Consider the following 14,709-nt stretch of genomic DNA (forward strand, 5'->3'; position numbering starts at 1 on the left):
ATACCACATGAGGTAGTGGTGGACAAAAGGTACTGGAAAGGGAAGAATGACTGCTCCTGCTTTACTGGGGTGCGGCCTTCATGGTACATTGGGAAACACACGTGCCAAAATCTGTGCTTCTCACCATGCTGCCCAATGGACATGGCATTGTGGGGATTATCCGATCAGGTACTGTGGGTGTGGTTCACAAGAAGGGGCGGTCCAACTGTTGTACATTATACTCTGCATAGTGAGGGTGGCTGACATGGCGAAATGCATTGTATTGACTGTAGGTGAACCCTTTGTCATAGATCTGCAGTAGTATGCCCTGGAAATACACTTTGACTGCAATTTCATTTTGGAAGGAGAGGATGCATTGTGGAATGCTGTCTAAGTGCAGTTTTGCTGATATGAATGCCCTTTACACAAAGACCTGGCCACTTTTGCTACTGTCGATGTTATGGTCATCCACTACAGCGGCATGCATATGGGTTACGTGGCTTGCTTAGATTTGTTCCGGCCACTGAGAAGATTGCTCAATGTAGTAAAGAGCCTTTTTACACACTGCCAAGGTGCTTTTCTCATCCATAAAACCACGAAGAGTATGGGGCAATGCTCATGGATGTTGTTCCGAGCCAGACGCAGGAAGGTGTCTCATCAACAGAAGCATGTATAATTTTTTGTCCGCTTATGGGATGTTCTTCTACAACAATGACCTCATTAGTTGTAAAAAAATGTTTTTCCAAGAAAATTGCATTTTGTTGTTGCCCATTGGTAATGCAGTTTTGTTTGCCATTCTACAGTATGCAGTGAAGAGTTTACTGTAATAATGTGCACACAAGAAAACACAAAATCAAATAAAAACCAAAAAACAATGTTTCTCTAGAAGCATAAAAAAAGGCTCTTTTCAGAGCCGCCCCTTACAATGAGCTCCCCCTACCCTGGTTGCAAGTTATTCCCCCATGCCCACACGCAGCATGAAAGCCACATCCGGGGATTTTCAGGATGGCAGCCATGGAAATTGGACTGTGGAGCCAGAGGGAATGCGCAACAATGTTTCTGGGCATGGTGTGTACGCAGAGGACTGTTGTACAGAACTGATACTGTTACATGGAGAGCTCTTCAATGTCATTGGTGGAAGTGTCTGCAACTTTTTAACAGTACGCAATGAAGGTGTGCGGCAAAGAAGATACTAGAAAGAGAAGAAGGACAGTTTCTGCTTCATTGGGACAAGGCCCTCACCGTCCTTGTGGAAACATACGTGCGCATACTCCCGTTTTCAGTATGCTACTCATGAGATTAGGACAATGGGGACTATTGCTCCTGCGGATTTGGGTCACAGCAAGGGCTGTCCATAATTCTCTCCATTACTGTGTGTATTGGAGACGCACTGCAGACACACTGTAGCACAGCAGATTTGATGCACCATCACTTACAGGGCAAACCTATGTAGCCTGCTACTCTGTTCTGAAAAGCTGCAAACAGATTGTGGAGCATCTCTGGAGTGTGCCCTTCTGTAGGGTTGCTGTGGAGAACTTTCACCCCGAAAAACCTCCTACATTGTTCAAAAACATACATACATGTGGAACGGAACAATGTGGTGTGTTTGTAAGTGTGTACTTTCCGAAAAACACTCTGTACATTGCTCAACCCTTTACTTTGCTGCTGTTCGAGGGTTCCGGCTCGTGTCCCCTAAATAATGGCCCCCGCGCAGTGTGGGTGCGGTCGCATAGTGATGTCACCACTGTTCTCCTTTGGGACAGCTGTCCGCTGGACGTGTTTTGGGTGGAATACATTGTGTGCATGTGCATGGGTGCCCTATGCACACCGTTGCAACTTCTCTGCTGACTAATAGCACGCCACACGTGCATTGACCATTTTGGGAGATGCTGGCTATTTATAGGGTACAGCAGGTGGGATATTTATCAGTATAGCTACCTATAGGACGTGGGTGGCCGCCCCAACCTAATTAACATTCCTTGGCATATGCTGCACAGTGCCAATGTTACCCGGACACAGAGGACAGATACACATGCGTGTACTTGCACAACGAACAAACTTCCACTCCCACACGCATTGATAGGTGTTGGACAACATGCGGACATGCAGTGCCTGCTGGCGTTGTATGCATGCCTCCATTGTCATTGTGGATAGGGCGGGCAGCTGCGGTGTCCGTAGGACACCTACCATTTTCTTAATTGGGGTCAGTGCAATGAGGACTGTGTGCTGCTGAGTCAGAATGGCATTTCAGGAAAAAAACAATACCACACATACACTCAGCAACATTTTCATTATTAACGTTTACTTGTACACATTCATACACACCATTAGGAAAGGGAAGCAGCAGTAGAAGTGGATGCTTATTGTGGGGAAATGGGGATTTGCACAACTTGGTGGTGAGGGGAGGAAGAGATTGATGTATTACCGTAACGTCTTCCATCACATGGTTGTTGAGGGGATTGTGGGCTCCGACATTGGGAAGGAGTACACCTGCAGGTGTATCAGTGCTGTTTCATTTTGTCCACAATTTTGTCCACAATATGTCCTTGTATGCAACTTTTAAGGCAGCACAATTGTTCACCAATGTTTCCATTTCCAGGCTGTCCGTTTTCCTATGCATAGAGTTTCTTTCCTTTCCTATGCTCGAATGCGGTTGTGGAACAGTTGCTGTTTGTACTGCCTTTCTTTCCTTTCCAATATGTTCTCTTACCGGAAAGAGAATGTATTTGGTGTACATGCAGCAATATATATTACATAATTTATGGTTCACACTACTGTGAGTACCAATGGAGTTACTATAGTAAGTCACTGCGTCATGAGGGACATGTTTTTCCTGCTACTCTAAGGTGCTTGCCATTGCTGAGTTACAAAAAAGACATGTTACGCTTCTGTACTATTTTATACTGCAGCACCTGTGAAATTATTAGACAAAGTTTAGTGTCCTTACTACATTGTAGTGATGTTCTGGTCTTAGTACTTTCTGGTCGTTACTCTGGCCGTTCGTTTTTTTGTTCCCATTTACACTAGCAGTGCGGTAAAATTGTTGAAGGCAGACGTCACTTCTGTTGTTGATGCATTCCATTAGTGATGTCCTCTTTGATGCCATGGGTGTTAGTCCTTGCAGTGCACAGTAGTAGCGGGAGTTATGGTTTTTTAGCTTACTAACTGGCAAATTTCATGGGTTTTTCGGTTTTACCTGTAAACATAACGTCCCTGTAACAACATTTGTCCATTGAATTGCGTAGGTTTTTACTAGTGCAACTTAACCATAATGTCCCTTTAACAACGTTTTTTGTCAGTGATATATATATATATATTACAGGGCGTGTAGTAGCGGATCTGTAGTTATGGTTAAGTTGCCCAACCCATAGGAAGAACACTTTTTGGGCGGCTTATAACTTTGCTCCCCCCTGAATGAATCCTCACAAAAAGTTGTAAAAAGAGTATAAGGCCAGGTCAGATTGATTCTGTGAGGTTTGGTGAGGTTTTGTCCAGGGGGGGCAAACTTATAGGGGGGCCCAATATGTGTGGTTTTCCCATAGATGCAATGGAGTAAAAGAATGTGCTCAAGCCTACAGCCGAAACCATTGGATGGATTTCACCAAATGTGAGGCAGGAGCAGCACTGGTCCCGAAAGCATGCTTTTGTAGATTTGGTGTAAATCCATTCAATAGTTTCTTTTAAAATATGGGCAAATGGTAGGTCAGAAGACATTAGTGATATCTGGGTTTGGTCTGCAACCTCACTTCCCTGTTCGCTCCATGGATGGTCATCCCATTGGCCCCGAGGGTGACGTGATGTCTGCCGACATCAGACGTGCCCGCTGATTGGATGGTGAAAAGTGTGAGGTGCATCATATTTATGTTTGTAGTATGCAGGAATTACGCAATTGAACTGTATATTGTACTTATGATTGCAGTACAATTGAGGATAGTGCTCAATGAATATGTATTTGATAATACTTGCTATGGTTACTTAGTTTCATAGCATTATGAAGCTGGAATCTGGTTTATGTTCTGTGGAAAAAAATAGTATAATTTGTTAAACAGGATCATTTTAAAGCTTTAGATGTGTACAATTTAACATATACTTTTTTTAGACCCGCATAAACAGTACGTTCTAAGTACTATGTTTAGTACAGCATTAGTGTATGACACACTGCTGTTGTCTTGACATTAATCATTGGGCCAGTGGGAAAACAAATCCATACTGGATTAAAAAAAAAAAAAAACTGATTACAATTATGTGAGTGTAAATGTGATAGTATGTTTGTTTGAAGTATGTTCTGATTAAGGGAATGTTTGAAGTAGTTAGACACCTGTTGGTGTATTGTAACTGCATTATAGGTTAGAAGATGTTTTGTCATATAAGAATTCAGATGGTGTATTTGAAGTGTATTGGAATGAAGGGTACTTTTCAAGTAGTAAGATACCTGTTGGCATACTCTAACTGTTAATTATACTACAGTTCAGTGACTAAGTTTGGGTTGAAGGAATATTAAGAAGGCATTTCTTACATTTGCTGGAAACCTATGTTTTGGAGTAAGGGGGGTTTGTTACATTCAAACTAGCCACTTCTTTTTGACATATGCAGTGTAGCGCCCTGAAGTGGTTGTGGCACCAGTGTGGTATACTATACCTAACGTTGTGAAGTTTTTCTTTCCAAGGGATACTTGGCCGTGTGTGAAGCCTGTAAGCTTACAGTTATTTTTGGTACCATCTGCATTGTACTTTAGAAGCATTAGTATGACATACTGGCTCTGTGAGTTCATTTGTATAGTGGAATGATTGTCTGATTTTCAAAAAGAGCATAATATACCATGATTTGCATTCTGCAGAAGCTGGTGAAATGCAATGGATTCAGAATTTGGTATGGTATCCATACATATACAATTCATTCATTAGGGATCTGGTCTTGTGAAACATGGTTGCAGAGAGTGCATGTATATTTCTACATGTATGAACTCTGGAAGATTTCATGTATAGGGATGTTCTAACCACCATAATGCTCTCGGAAAGGCTGTTCCTTAGAAAGTAGTAGGCTGGCTTCCTCTTCCTCATCTTCCTCTACAAATACTTCAACCACACAGCCTACATATATGGGACACAAAACCCACCTATCAAGCGATAAAAGAGGCTGTTGATCCAATACTTTCTAAAACAACAGTACTCTGTATATACTGCAACACACCACTCTGCAGGGGGGAGCAATTTCGAAGTGCTTTTTAAACTGTAATCAAGGAGAATGAGAAGCACTGCCCTCTACCTTAGATTTAACACACACGCAACATCTTCCTCTGTCCACCTACCCCTGCGTATCTGTGGTTGGTGCCCCTTCACTCATTTCCCTCCCCACATTACTTTCTGGCCTCTCCTGCAATAAAAATAAAAAATAAAAAACATTAAAAAAGGGTTGCTTTAGGAACCATCTTTCATAGTTAAAAAATAGAACAAAAAAATAAGCGTATAGGCTCCATCTACTTTACATTTTTCAGTGAAGTAGTTAAATTCAATAAGATTCTCCAGCATTCCCATTAGCATGTTCTAATATGCTAATAGAAATAATGGACAATTGTATATTAGAGAAAAAGAAAAAAGCACAGAAAAATGTTCTGTTTGAAATTATTCTTTCTAGTATACAAATAAGACCATAATCCATTGCCCTTTATGACTATGCACAGTCTCTGCATTGCCCTGTCTAGCCCATGCCATTATTATAAAACCCGGCTTGCACATGCACACCATTGCACAAGACAGCTGTTCTACTCTTTTTACTGTTATGTTTGTACTTCTCCCTCATTGCCTGTTTTAAACCATTCACACACATATATATCCACCAATCAGTTAAAAAAAATCTACATATAGCCTATCAAGCTATTAAACCTCCACACACCAACTGCCACTTAACAATGTTCTTCCCATCTTTGGCATCTGCATTTCCTATACCTATACCAAACAATTGTACATAATACTCCTATAATTCTACATATACATTGTGCAGTGAGAGAAGTGCATAAATAAAAGGGGCAGTACGGATGGGCAAGTGCTCAATGGAGCCCAGGAGAGAAGTGCCAAGGGATGCCACGGTGGGAGGTGACTAGCTAACTGCTGGGGTAAAGAAGTCCCAAGGGTGGGGTACATCCTAACTGTAACATCTCTTTAACAAAGTTTTTTCTGTGAAATAAATAGGTTTTTATAAGTGAAAAAGTTTCATAATGTTACATCACTGTATATAAGTTATTAATAATTCCTCTTTTAACATACATGAAAGAACTATAACATACTTAACAAAAAAATGTTTTGCAACACATAGTTATGTGTGTCATTATTAGCAGCGCATGCTGGGGATGCAAGTCATTGTTCAATTGCCTATAGTATGAGGCTTGACCATGACCCCATCCCCAACAAGCCACCCCGTTATCCACTGCACCTACCCAGCATCCTAGTTCAGGGTCCACTAAATGCTCATAATGTGACTAATGGCCAGTGCTCATAGCTTGCACTGTCAGTCTTCCCAATCCACGGGCCACTGACTTGGCCATGCTGCATACCCCAATAGGCAAATCAGAGTAGACAGTTTCCTTGCCGAGGGCCTGGCCCACTGCCAGTGGCGTTTCTGTGGGGGGGTGGTTTAAGGGGCTAAAGCCCTGGGTCTTTTGGTTGTAGCCCCGGATAGAAGTTCAGGGGCTACAACCAAAAGGCTAGCTAGCCCTAAGTTCCGATAGTCCAGACATTAGTGTAGCCCTGGATCTTTTCCAGACCTAGCAACACCGCTGCCCACTGCCCACAGCAGCAAAGATATATCACTATGCTTTATACTTACATTTTGACACTTTCAAAAATTTAAAACACAGTACAGATTTGCAAAAGCATGCTTTTAGAATCAGAGTAAACATTGTCTTGTCTCTGCTCAGGGGCAGGCCCATTACCCAGACACCAAAGTTATATCATAATTTTGTATACTTACATTTTCACACTTTAGACAAAATAAAACACAGGACAGATTTGCAAAACTATGCTTTCAGGTCCTTGCTAATACTCCTCGCAAATGTTTGCTGCAATCCTGCCCAGCACATGGGGCTGTAGCCATGAGCCAAGTGTTTTTCCCACTCAAAACTGTGCTTCCCCACACATTAAGATGGCCTGGTAAGATCCATTGAAGGGGCTCCGACTCTGCAAAGCATTGTCAGGTACCAGGAAGTGACAGTTTTTTTTTTCTTCACGGAAACCTCCTTTTGCTTCTCGGTTCCTGCCAGCAGGGTGCATGGGAGCCACAGTGCCATGCAGGCAGCACCTGTGGTGGCAGGAGGTTTCCCGAGCAGGAGATGAGGCTTTGTGCAGGTAAGGAAAAACCTTGTGTTTGTTGGTGTGAATTTGAATGCATGCAAATGTCCGCCAGGAGAGAGAGACTATGAGTGAAGAGGCTTGAGAAATCCCCAGAATTTAATGTTTATTATTTGTTCTGCCATTATGTGCAAAGTCAACATGGTTAGGGTTCTTACATTTGGATACTGGCCTAAATTGGTGCATCCAGCATAGACATATTTTGTTACAGTGACATATCACTTTACTGACATGATGGTCAAAGCCAACAGGAGTGTTCTGTGGGAATACTGGCCTATATTAACACAGCCAGCAGTGACGTGTTTTCTTATAATATCATTGCTACGGTTAAAGGAACAGCAAGCATCAGTATGTTTCTACTTTGGGAACATACAGATGTACCTATGTGAGGCATTTATTGGCAGAGCGATATAGGCTTTTTTGGGGACTGCCAGCATGAAAATATATTTTTAAGATGGCAGCATACTGGCATATATTGTGGGCAAAGGCAACATGTAAATGAGTTAGAAAATGCTTCTGTGTTACATTTCAAAACTGAGTGTAAACCTTATGGCTTTTCAAACAATTTTTCACAAAGATTATGCTATAAAATGCACAATTTTAAACTGATTCTTTAAAAAGAAGAGTTCTCATTGTGCCCACCCAGCTGTTATTATTTTATTGCGGGTCCCTCACTAAACGTGGTCACTCATGCACATTCATGGGAATATTATGCTCATCCAATTTTTTAAAAATCACTAATTACCATTAGGTAAAGATTATATGAAGTGATTGATAAGTGTGACAGAGCAGAGACAGAGTAGAAATGTGTTGGGATACACCCAAAATGTACCAATAAAGGAAATAACTCAATAGTCAGAGTACCTCTGGTTACACGAGAAAACACAGCTTTATTAAATGGCCGCTGGGAGAGCCTATGAAATACAATCTCAAAATGGCAACAGGAACAATACGTGTTTATATTCAGAATTCACCATAAATGATGTCACAATTAGCTATTATCATAACACTTCTATTCTGATCCTCGATTGGACAGTAGATTATAGGATATATGGCTATGTATAAGGGAAACACATTCTAATTGGTTCCTCTATAAGCAATAACTCCTCCTAGGCAACCTTCTACAACTGATACATTTCAATTCAACACCTTATTTGTTGATGCTGTACTACTTTAGACGATAAAATGAACATCAGGTGATTGGCCAGTTTTTAGCTCATCAGCCTTGGCCACCTTCAAGTGGTGCCAAGTTACTTTGTGAGGAAAGAGAGATAGTCAAACCGCTATAATCTAGTTTAAAGAAGATACACCCTACTCGTTCCCAGGCCTGATGCTTGCACAATCAGACTTGTTTGTGGCCTTGGCACTCTGCCCCAGTGTCTGAATTTGCTTAGGAAAGAAATAGCAGGTGTTCTATCTAATTGGCTCTGGCATACAAAATGACTGTTTCAGTCACGTTGAAGAGGACCTCTGTTCTGTTCAGGACCAAACTTCATCTGCTTATTGGATTTTTTGCTGTCTGAACTTGTGTGTGCCGTCTCACGGTATCCACTTGGGGCGCTGTATATTCATTTGTTATATGATCATTTTGCACGGTAGCTACTCACCTGACATTCAAGGATATGTATATTTCTCACTGCTTCCTATTATAACTAATTAACTTTAATAGGTGTGCTGTGTGCCCTGGGAAAGGTTATCTGGTTTGATTTCAGCTTGCTATGCAGAATTCCCCTTGTACACTGGCCTTGGTTACTGGGGACTGCTGACTGAGCTCTGTGAGGCTTGGAAACTGTGTTTTAAGCCATTTTATGACAGGCTGTAGTATTTCAGAATTTAGACTTTGTTGGGTTTAATCTAAAATGACAGTTCTTCGGTTAATTCTCCGCCATATTGTGCCCTTCGTCTCTTCATATACGGATTCTTCGTGTCTATGTGCAAATATTCTTCATGTCTACGTGTAAGTGTTCTTCATGTCTGCATGCATGTGTTCTTCATGTCTGTGTGCTCTTCATGTCTGCATGCTCTCCATGTCTGTTACGTGTACTTTGTGTGTGTGCCGCCATTTCATTACTCCCTACCTATGTATATAATAAGTGCAACTACCTTCCGCCCTATGTGTGTCACTCCATCTATTCTACTCTTAACGTCCACTGCATGTCCCGTAATGTTTTGTTAACAACCTACTGCACCTTCCTCAGCTTATACCTTACTTCACAATCGTGATGGGGAACAGGTGGGTCAGGTGGGGGTGTGTCCAGTACTGGTGCAACTCTCATCTCTATTACTACAAATGGGTGAAGGAGAAATTGCAAGAAGGAAGACAAGAGCATGAAGGAGGAGTAACGTAGGGCATTAGAGGAGGCACATGCCAGTTGCAGACAAAAGTAATTTAATGGCATAAACAGTCAAGTGAAGAAAGAAAGAATAGAGCATGGGAGAGAGGGAAGGAGAGGCTCAAAGAGTAGAAAGAGTAGAACAAGTATGTTACATTACTAAGTAGTACATTTACTCGCTGACAGCCTACTCTCATGTCTTCGACCCATGTAGGGAAAACATGTGCATAGACTGCTTATTTAATTTCCTTATTTATCATGTTTACTTGTCCTTTTGCTGTAATCCAACGATTCTTGAGCTGAGACTTTTGTCAACCCATTTAGACATGTCTGCATTTTATGGATGTCAACTAGAATGTTTCTAATGAAGAAGGTCTTCGAGTCTGCAATTCATTATTTAATATTTGAAATACTTTTAAACCATTCACTAAATGCACTGAGAACGAAAGGCTTCAGTTTTGGTGATCATGTGTTTTTGTCGTTTTGCAGATGATGTGGAAGCCCGCCTTTGACTTCTTGTTTAACTGGGGAGCTCATTATGGAGAAAGTTACAGAGATGTATTGCAAGACTTACAGTCTGCAATGGACAAAATGAAAAATCCTGTGACCAGACAGTGGCGTGAATTAACTGGTGCATTGATTCTGGTGAACTGCATGGATATATTCAGAGGCTCTGCGTTCTCCAAAGCCCAGGATTGAACACATCAATGGCTCCCTCTGTTGGAGCCATGTGGGACAGAGTTCTGTTGCCACAACTTGCTTTTAATTGCCTACATTTCTCTTTGTTCAGTTATGTTTTCTCCTTGGTTTGACCTCACATGTTTATAGCCCCCTTGAATTATAACAGCAGTATTTTTTAATCGTAAATAATATGTTCGTTAACCATTAAGATACTAAAGAAAATAAAGGAGGGCAAACACTTTTTGCCACATTTATCCAAAAAGGCGTGGCATGGTCGGGGCTTCCTGATGTTGGTACATGTTCTGTTCTACTTCAATGCAACGCCCTGTGGGTCACCTTACCGTACCTAGCATTGTGCCTGTCAGACTTATTCAGGGGTGCAGCAAGCATATTACATTCCCTCCGTGGCCAGAGATTTCCCATCTCTTCTGATTGCCTTCCTATTCTGGGCTCCCTCCTACCTCCACTTCTGTGCTCAGGGGGGGGGGGGGGCACTTCCTCCACGCTTTGAGTGGGGTGAGGGATTGTGGCCATAAGCTCTCCCTGGAGTTGTTGGCAGCGGGAGCATAGGCAACTGTTTCTTGCAGCTGCAGAATGGACAGACTTTTCACAACCCCCGCCCTTCATTTATGTACTTGTGTACACATGCGATGCGGTAACCTTTTCCATTGTTTCTTGACCACGGCAAGGTGACCCACTCCAAAACTGAGCATTAAGCAAGTCTTGATGGAAGGAGCCTGTGGACTTAAAAAAACACGGACTGTTAAATTTCGAATGCAGAGTGTACCACCATGGACAGTTCATTCGCGACGTTCACTTACAAAAGCTATTCTTGGATTGAAATCAGAAAATTATGCTTGCAAAAGAATAGTTAGTGCAATTTTTAATATACATATGTTAATATACGCATGAGGCACACAGAGACAGTTTTTACATTTGCTTGTGTGCATGTGTGAGGCAATGTGTGGTGCAATGCAATGGGAATGTTTCCTTTGCGTTTTATCTAAAGCAAAGAGTAACTCTTGGAAAGTTAGAAAACGTCCAACACTTACAAGTATTTCCGTTGTACAGCTGCTCTTTACTGGTGTTGCATGGGGCTGTTATCAGGCCTTTAAGACTGTCAGGTGGAGTGTTGCATACATTTTCCAATACCTGAACTTGGAAATAATGCGGAAAACTGTGCTAACTTCACGTTGTCGTGAAATATTTGAAGACTAGGGCCCGATTCTCAACATGGTGTTAAGTTCCGAAAATGTCGTAGAACGTGTTTCCAACATTTACGGTACTTAACACCTATTCTGAAGGTGGCGTATTGTTCCGAAGTTGGAATACATGTGCCACTTTTGGAATATATGTGGCGGTTGCTAGGACGGATGATAAACCAACCTAGTAACCCACACTTTCGGTATCAGGCATTTTACATGCCGATTCCTGTGCTACTCCTCCACTTTAGCAAATGGACAAAAGTGGCCCCCATGCACAGCACCACTTTAGTTTTGCTGTTATGGAGGAGTGCCACTGAGGCAGGGACGTCATTTGGGGGTCGCCAGAGGTCGCAACTGCGACCTCTGAGGTCTCCCTTGCGACCTCTGTGGTCTCCCTTGCGACCTCTGTTAAAAAAAAAGAAATAACATTTCGTTTTTTTTTTGTTTTTTTTTCCGTTTTTGTAATGCAAGGTCCTGGAGTGGCTGGCTCTCATGTTCAGGCCCTTTAAAAAAAAAAAAATAAGACAAATAAGAACAGGAGTGCCACAAGTCTAACACTTTCAGCACTGACCCTAAATAAGAAAGAATAGGAAACCAAATAATGTGTCTTTCTGGAATTCTGTACAATAATTGCTAAACTCAATAAAGGTTTATTTCAGGCACACATGAGGGGGTGAGTCACTGATTTAGTCTGTTCTTAAACGCCTCAACTCAGCCTTTAATCCTTCTGAGGTCGATAAATGAGTACCAAGACAGGTTGGGTGATATTGGGTGTATATTTTTTCTATAAAAGCGCTTAAGTGTAAGTGCTATATAGTAACACATCATTATCATTTGGTCATGGACGTCTGCTTGCATTCACAGTAATTTGGTAATATGGGCCTATACACACTGACCTTAACGCTACATATGGCAATCCATTCTTGCACGAAATGTACATCACATTATAGTGATATCGTAACCATATTTTTCGTACTGTACAATGCTGTGATGTCACTTCCTGTTTTGGCAACGGGTGAAAGGTTCGTGTTCCATCGCTTCCCGCGATATCACTTCGGGGTGGGGTCAAATGATATCAGTTCCTGTGATGTCATCAGGGGTCAAGGGTCGTGTGATGTCACTTCCGCTACCCCTGGCATTTTGGTGAAATGACGTCCCTGCACTGAGGGCCCGATTCTCAACGAGGCGCTGTGAGCATGCTTCACTGCACCTTTTACTGATGCCCAGGCACTACGCTTATTCTCAAGTGGGCCTCGGCATTGTCGATTTGCATAGAGAACGAGCGGTTTGCAAAATTACGATTACCTCGCTATTTTACTAAAGTACTGTCAATATTTTGCAATCCGCCTGTTCTCTATGGAAACAGTAGGATTGCAGGCAGTTCACTCTCGTGCACTGCAACACCACCTTGGCCCACTTGGGAACAGTGTGGTTCCTGGGCGTCTGAAAAAGATGCAGTCAAGTGTGCTGTTTAGCACACTCACTGCGCCAAGATAAGAAGCGGGCCGCAGGTGTGTTCCATTGTGATTGCAGTTGACGATATGTGTTTAGCTGTCACACAATCCAGCTCAGTACAAATTGGTGTAGATGAAGTGCCAGACACAATAGAGCAAACTTATTCGATGCATGTGTGCTTTAAACAATGTAAGACTCAAATCGTTTCGAAACAAAAACAACATTTCTGGTAGATATATGCACACAAAAGGTGATAAAGGTTTTTCAAGCCAGCGATCAATTAAACACATGCATTTTATAATCCAGTGCACAATAAATCATGTGCGTGTATTCCTTCTGCTTCAACACTGCATCATTTCAATACATTTAAATGCACTTGATAGAATCTTAATTCACCCACATTTTGGGTGATCACTCCTAGTCGAGCATTGGACAAACCTTTTTTAATAGGTTTTGCCGAGTTCCACCTCATGGACTATAAACAGGAGCACGTGGCTAGAGTTCATTTTTATCAGGAAGCCTTCAGAGAGGCAAGAACGTGTTTCTGGTAGAAGCCTTAAGGAATTTAGGCAAGGGTTAATAAACTAGTGTTGAGACTGAGTAATTGAGTTGGAAAACAAAATGTGGGAAGAGGTAGTGCGTGAATGGAGAGACTGGGCCTCATTACGACCCAGGCGGTGGACATGGTGCTATTAGCACCATGGTCGATGCCGTAGTCCGCCATGGCGGAATGGGGAATTACCACCCCATTCCGAAGTTGGCGGGGCGGTAATTCCCCAGGCCGCCATGGCCCTTCCCCATTCCCATTTTTGCCCCATAGGGCTCAATGGGAATGGGGAAGGCGCTAAGTACGGTGCCGCAAATTGCGGCACCGTACTTAGCACCAAGGTCCCTTTGCGGGTCCCTACTTTAACGGCTGGTAAAACCAGCCATTAAGGTCGGGTCCCGCAAAGGGACCTCGTAATTAGGTGCTAATAGGTTAACGGCGCTGCAGCCTTTTACGGCGCCTTTAACCCATTAGCCCCTGGGTCGTAATGAGGCCCACTGAGTTAAATTTACCATTTATTGAGTGATTTCAAGTGCATAAAAAACAAATGTCATTAGGTGAGTCTAGAATGATGATTCTTAAAGACAACTGCAGCTGGGTGACTGAGGCTCACACATGCACATTAATCTGAGTGACACTTGTAGACGTCTGGAGAACATATGAATGATTGTTGGAATCAGATGGAGATATCAACCATTCTGTGACTTTGAGTGATTGTGAAAAACAAGAAATGAGTAAATAAACCTGTGTCCATCTTGTGCTTCACACTTTTGTGGTTAAGGATGAGCTGAGAATCTCTAAGGCCAGTTTGTGTGAGATTCACACTTGCATGATATTTTAATAGGAAAGTTGCAAAGAACCAGTGAAGCAGAAGATACACACGATTGTAGCCATCGCTTGAAGTAAGGCAACACGACATTGACATACAATAACAGCCATCAGGTGACACTTGTGAGGAGGAACAGTGGGAGAAAAGAACCGCTGAAGGCAGATGTGTGAGACTTCTGTGAGGCGCCTTTTGAGGGGTAAAGTAGGAGAGATTCAGTGAGGTGGGAGATAGACCATTCAGTGTCTGGCCCTAGAAGTGAGCCAACCAGGCACATGCCATATGTGGAAGAGCAGCGAATCACTGAGCCAAAATCTTCGAGACTCATACTTGCATGATT

General features: G+C 42.4%; 1 protein-coding gene across 2 annotated transcripts in view; it reads left to right on the forward strand.

The window, feature by feature from the left end:
* MACC1 (MET transcriptional regulator MACC1) overlaps positions 1-13,326 on the forward strand; it is a 279,368-nt gene extending 266,042 nt beyond the window's left edge. For both annotated transcript variants that reach the window (XM_069648475.1, XM_069648476.1), the window contains one exon: positions 10,145-13,326. In XM_069648475.1, coding sequence (XP_069504576.1) covers positions 10,145-10,354 — 210 coding nt within the window. In that variant the 3' untranslated portion in view covers positions 10,355-13,326. The remainder of the gene's footprint in view (positions 1-10,144) is intronic.
* Positions 13,327-14,709: the final 1,383 nt, after the last annotated feature.

This window comes from Ambystoma mexicanum, chromosome 2q (assembly GCF_040938575.1).
Source record: "Ambystoma mexicanum isolate Mex_15411 chromosome 2q, UKY_AmexF1_1, whole genome shotgun sequence".
Taxonomy (NCBI): domain Eukaryota; kingdom Metazoa; phylum Chordata; class Amphibia; order Caudata; family Ambystomatidae; genus Ambystoma; species Ambystoma mexicanum.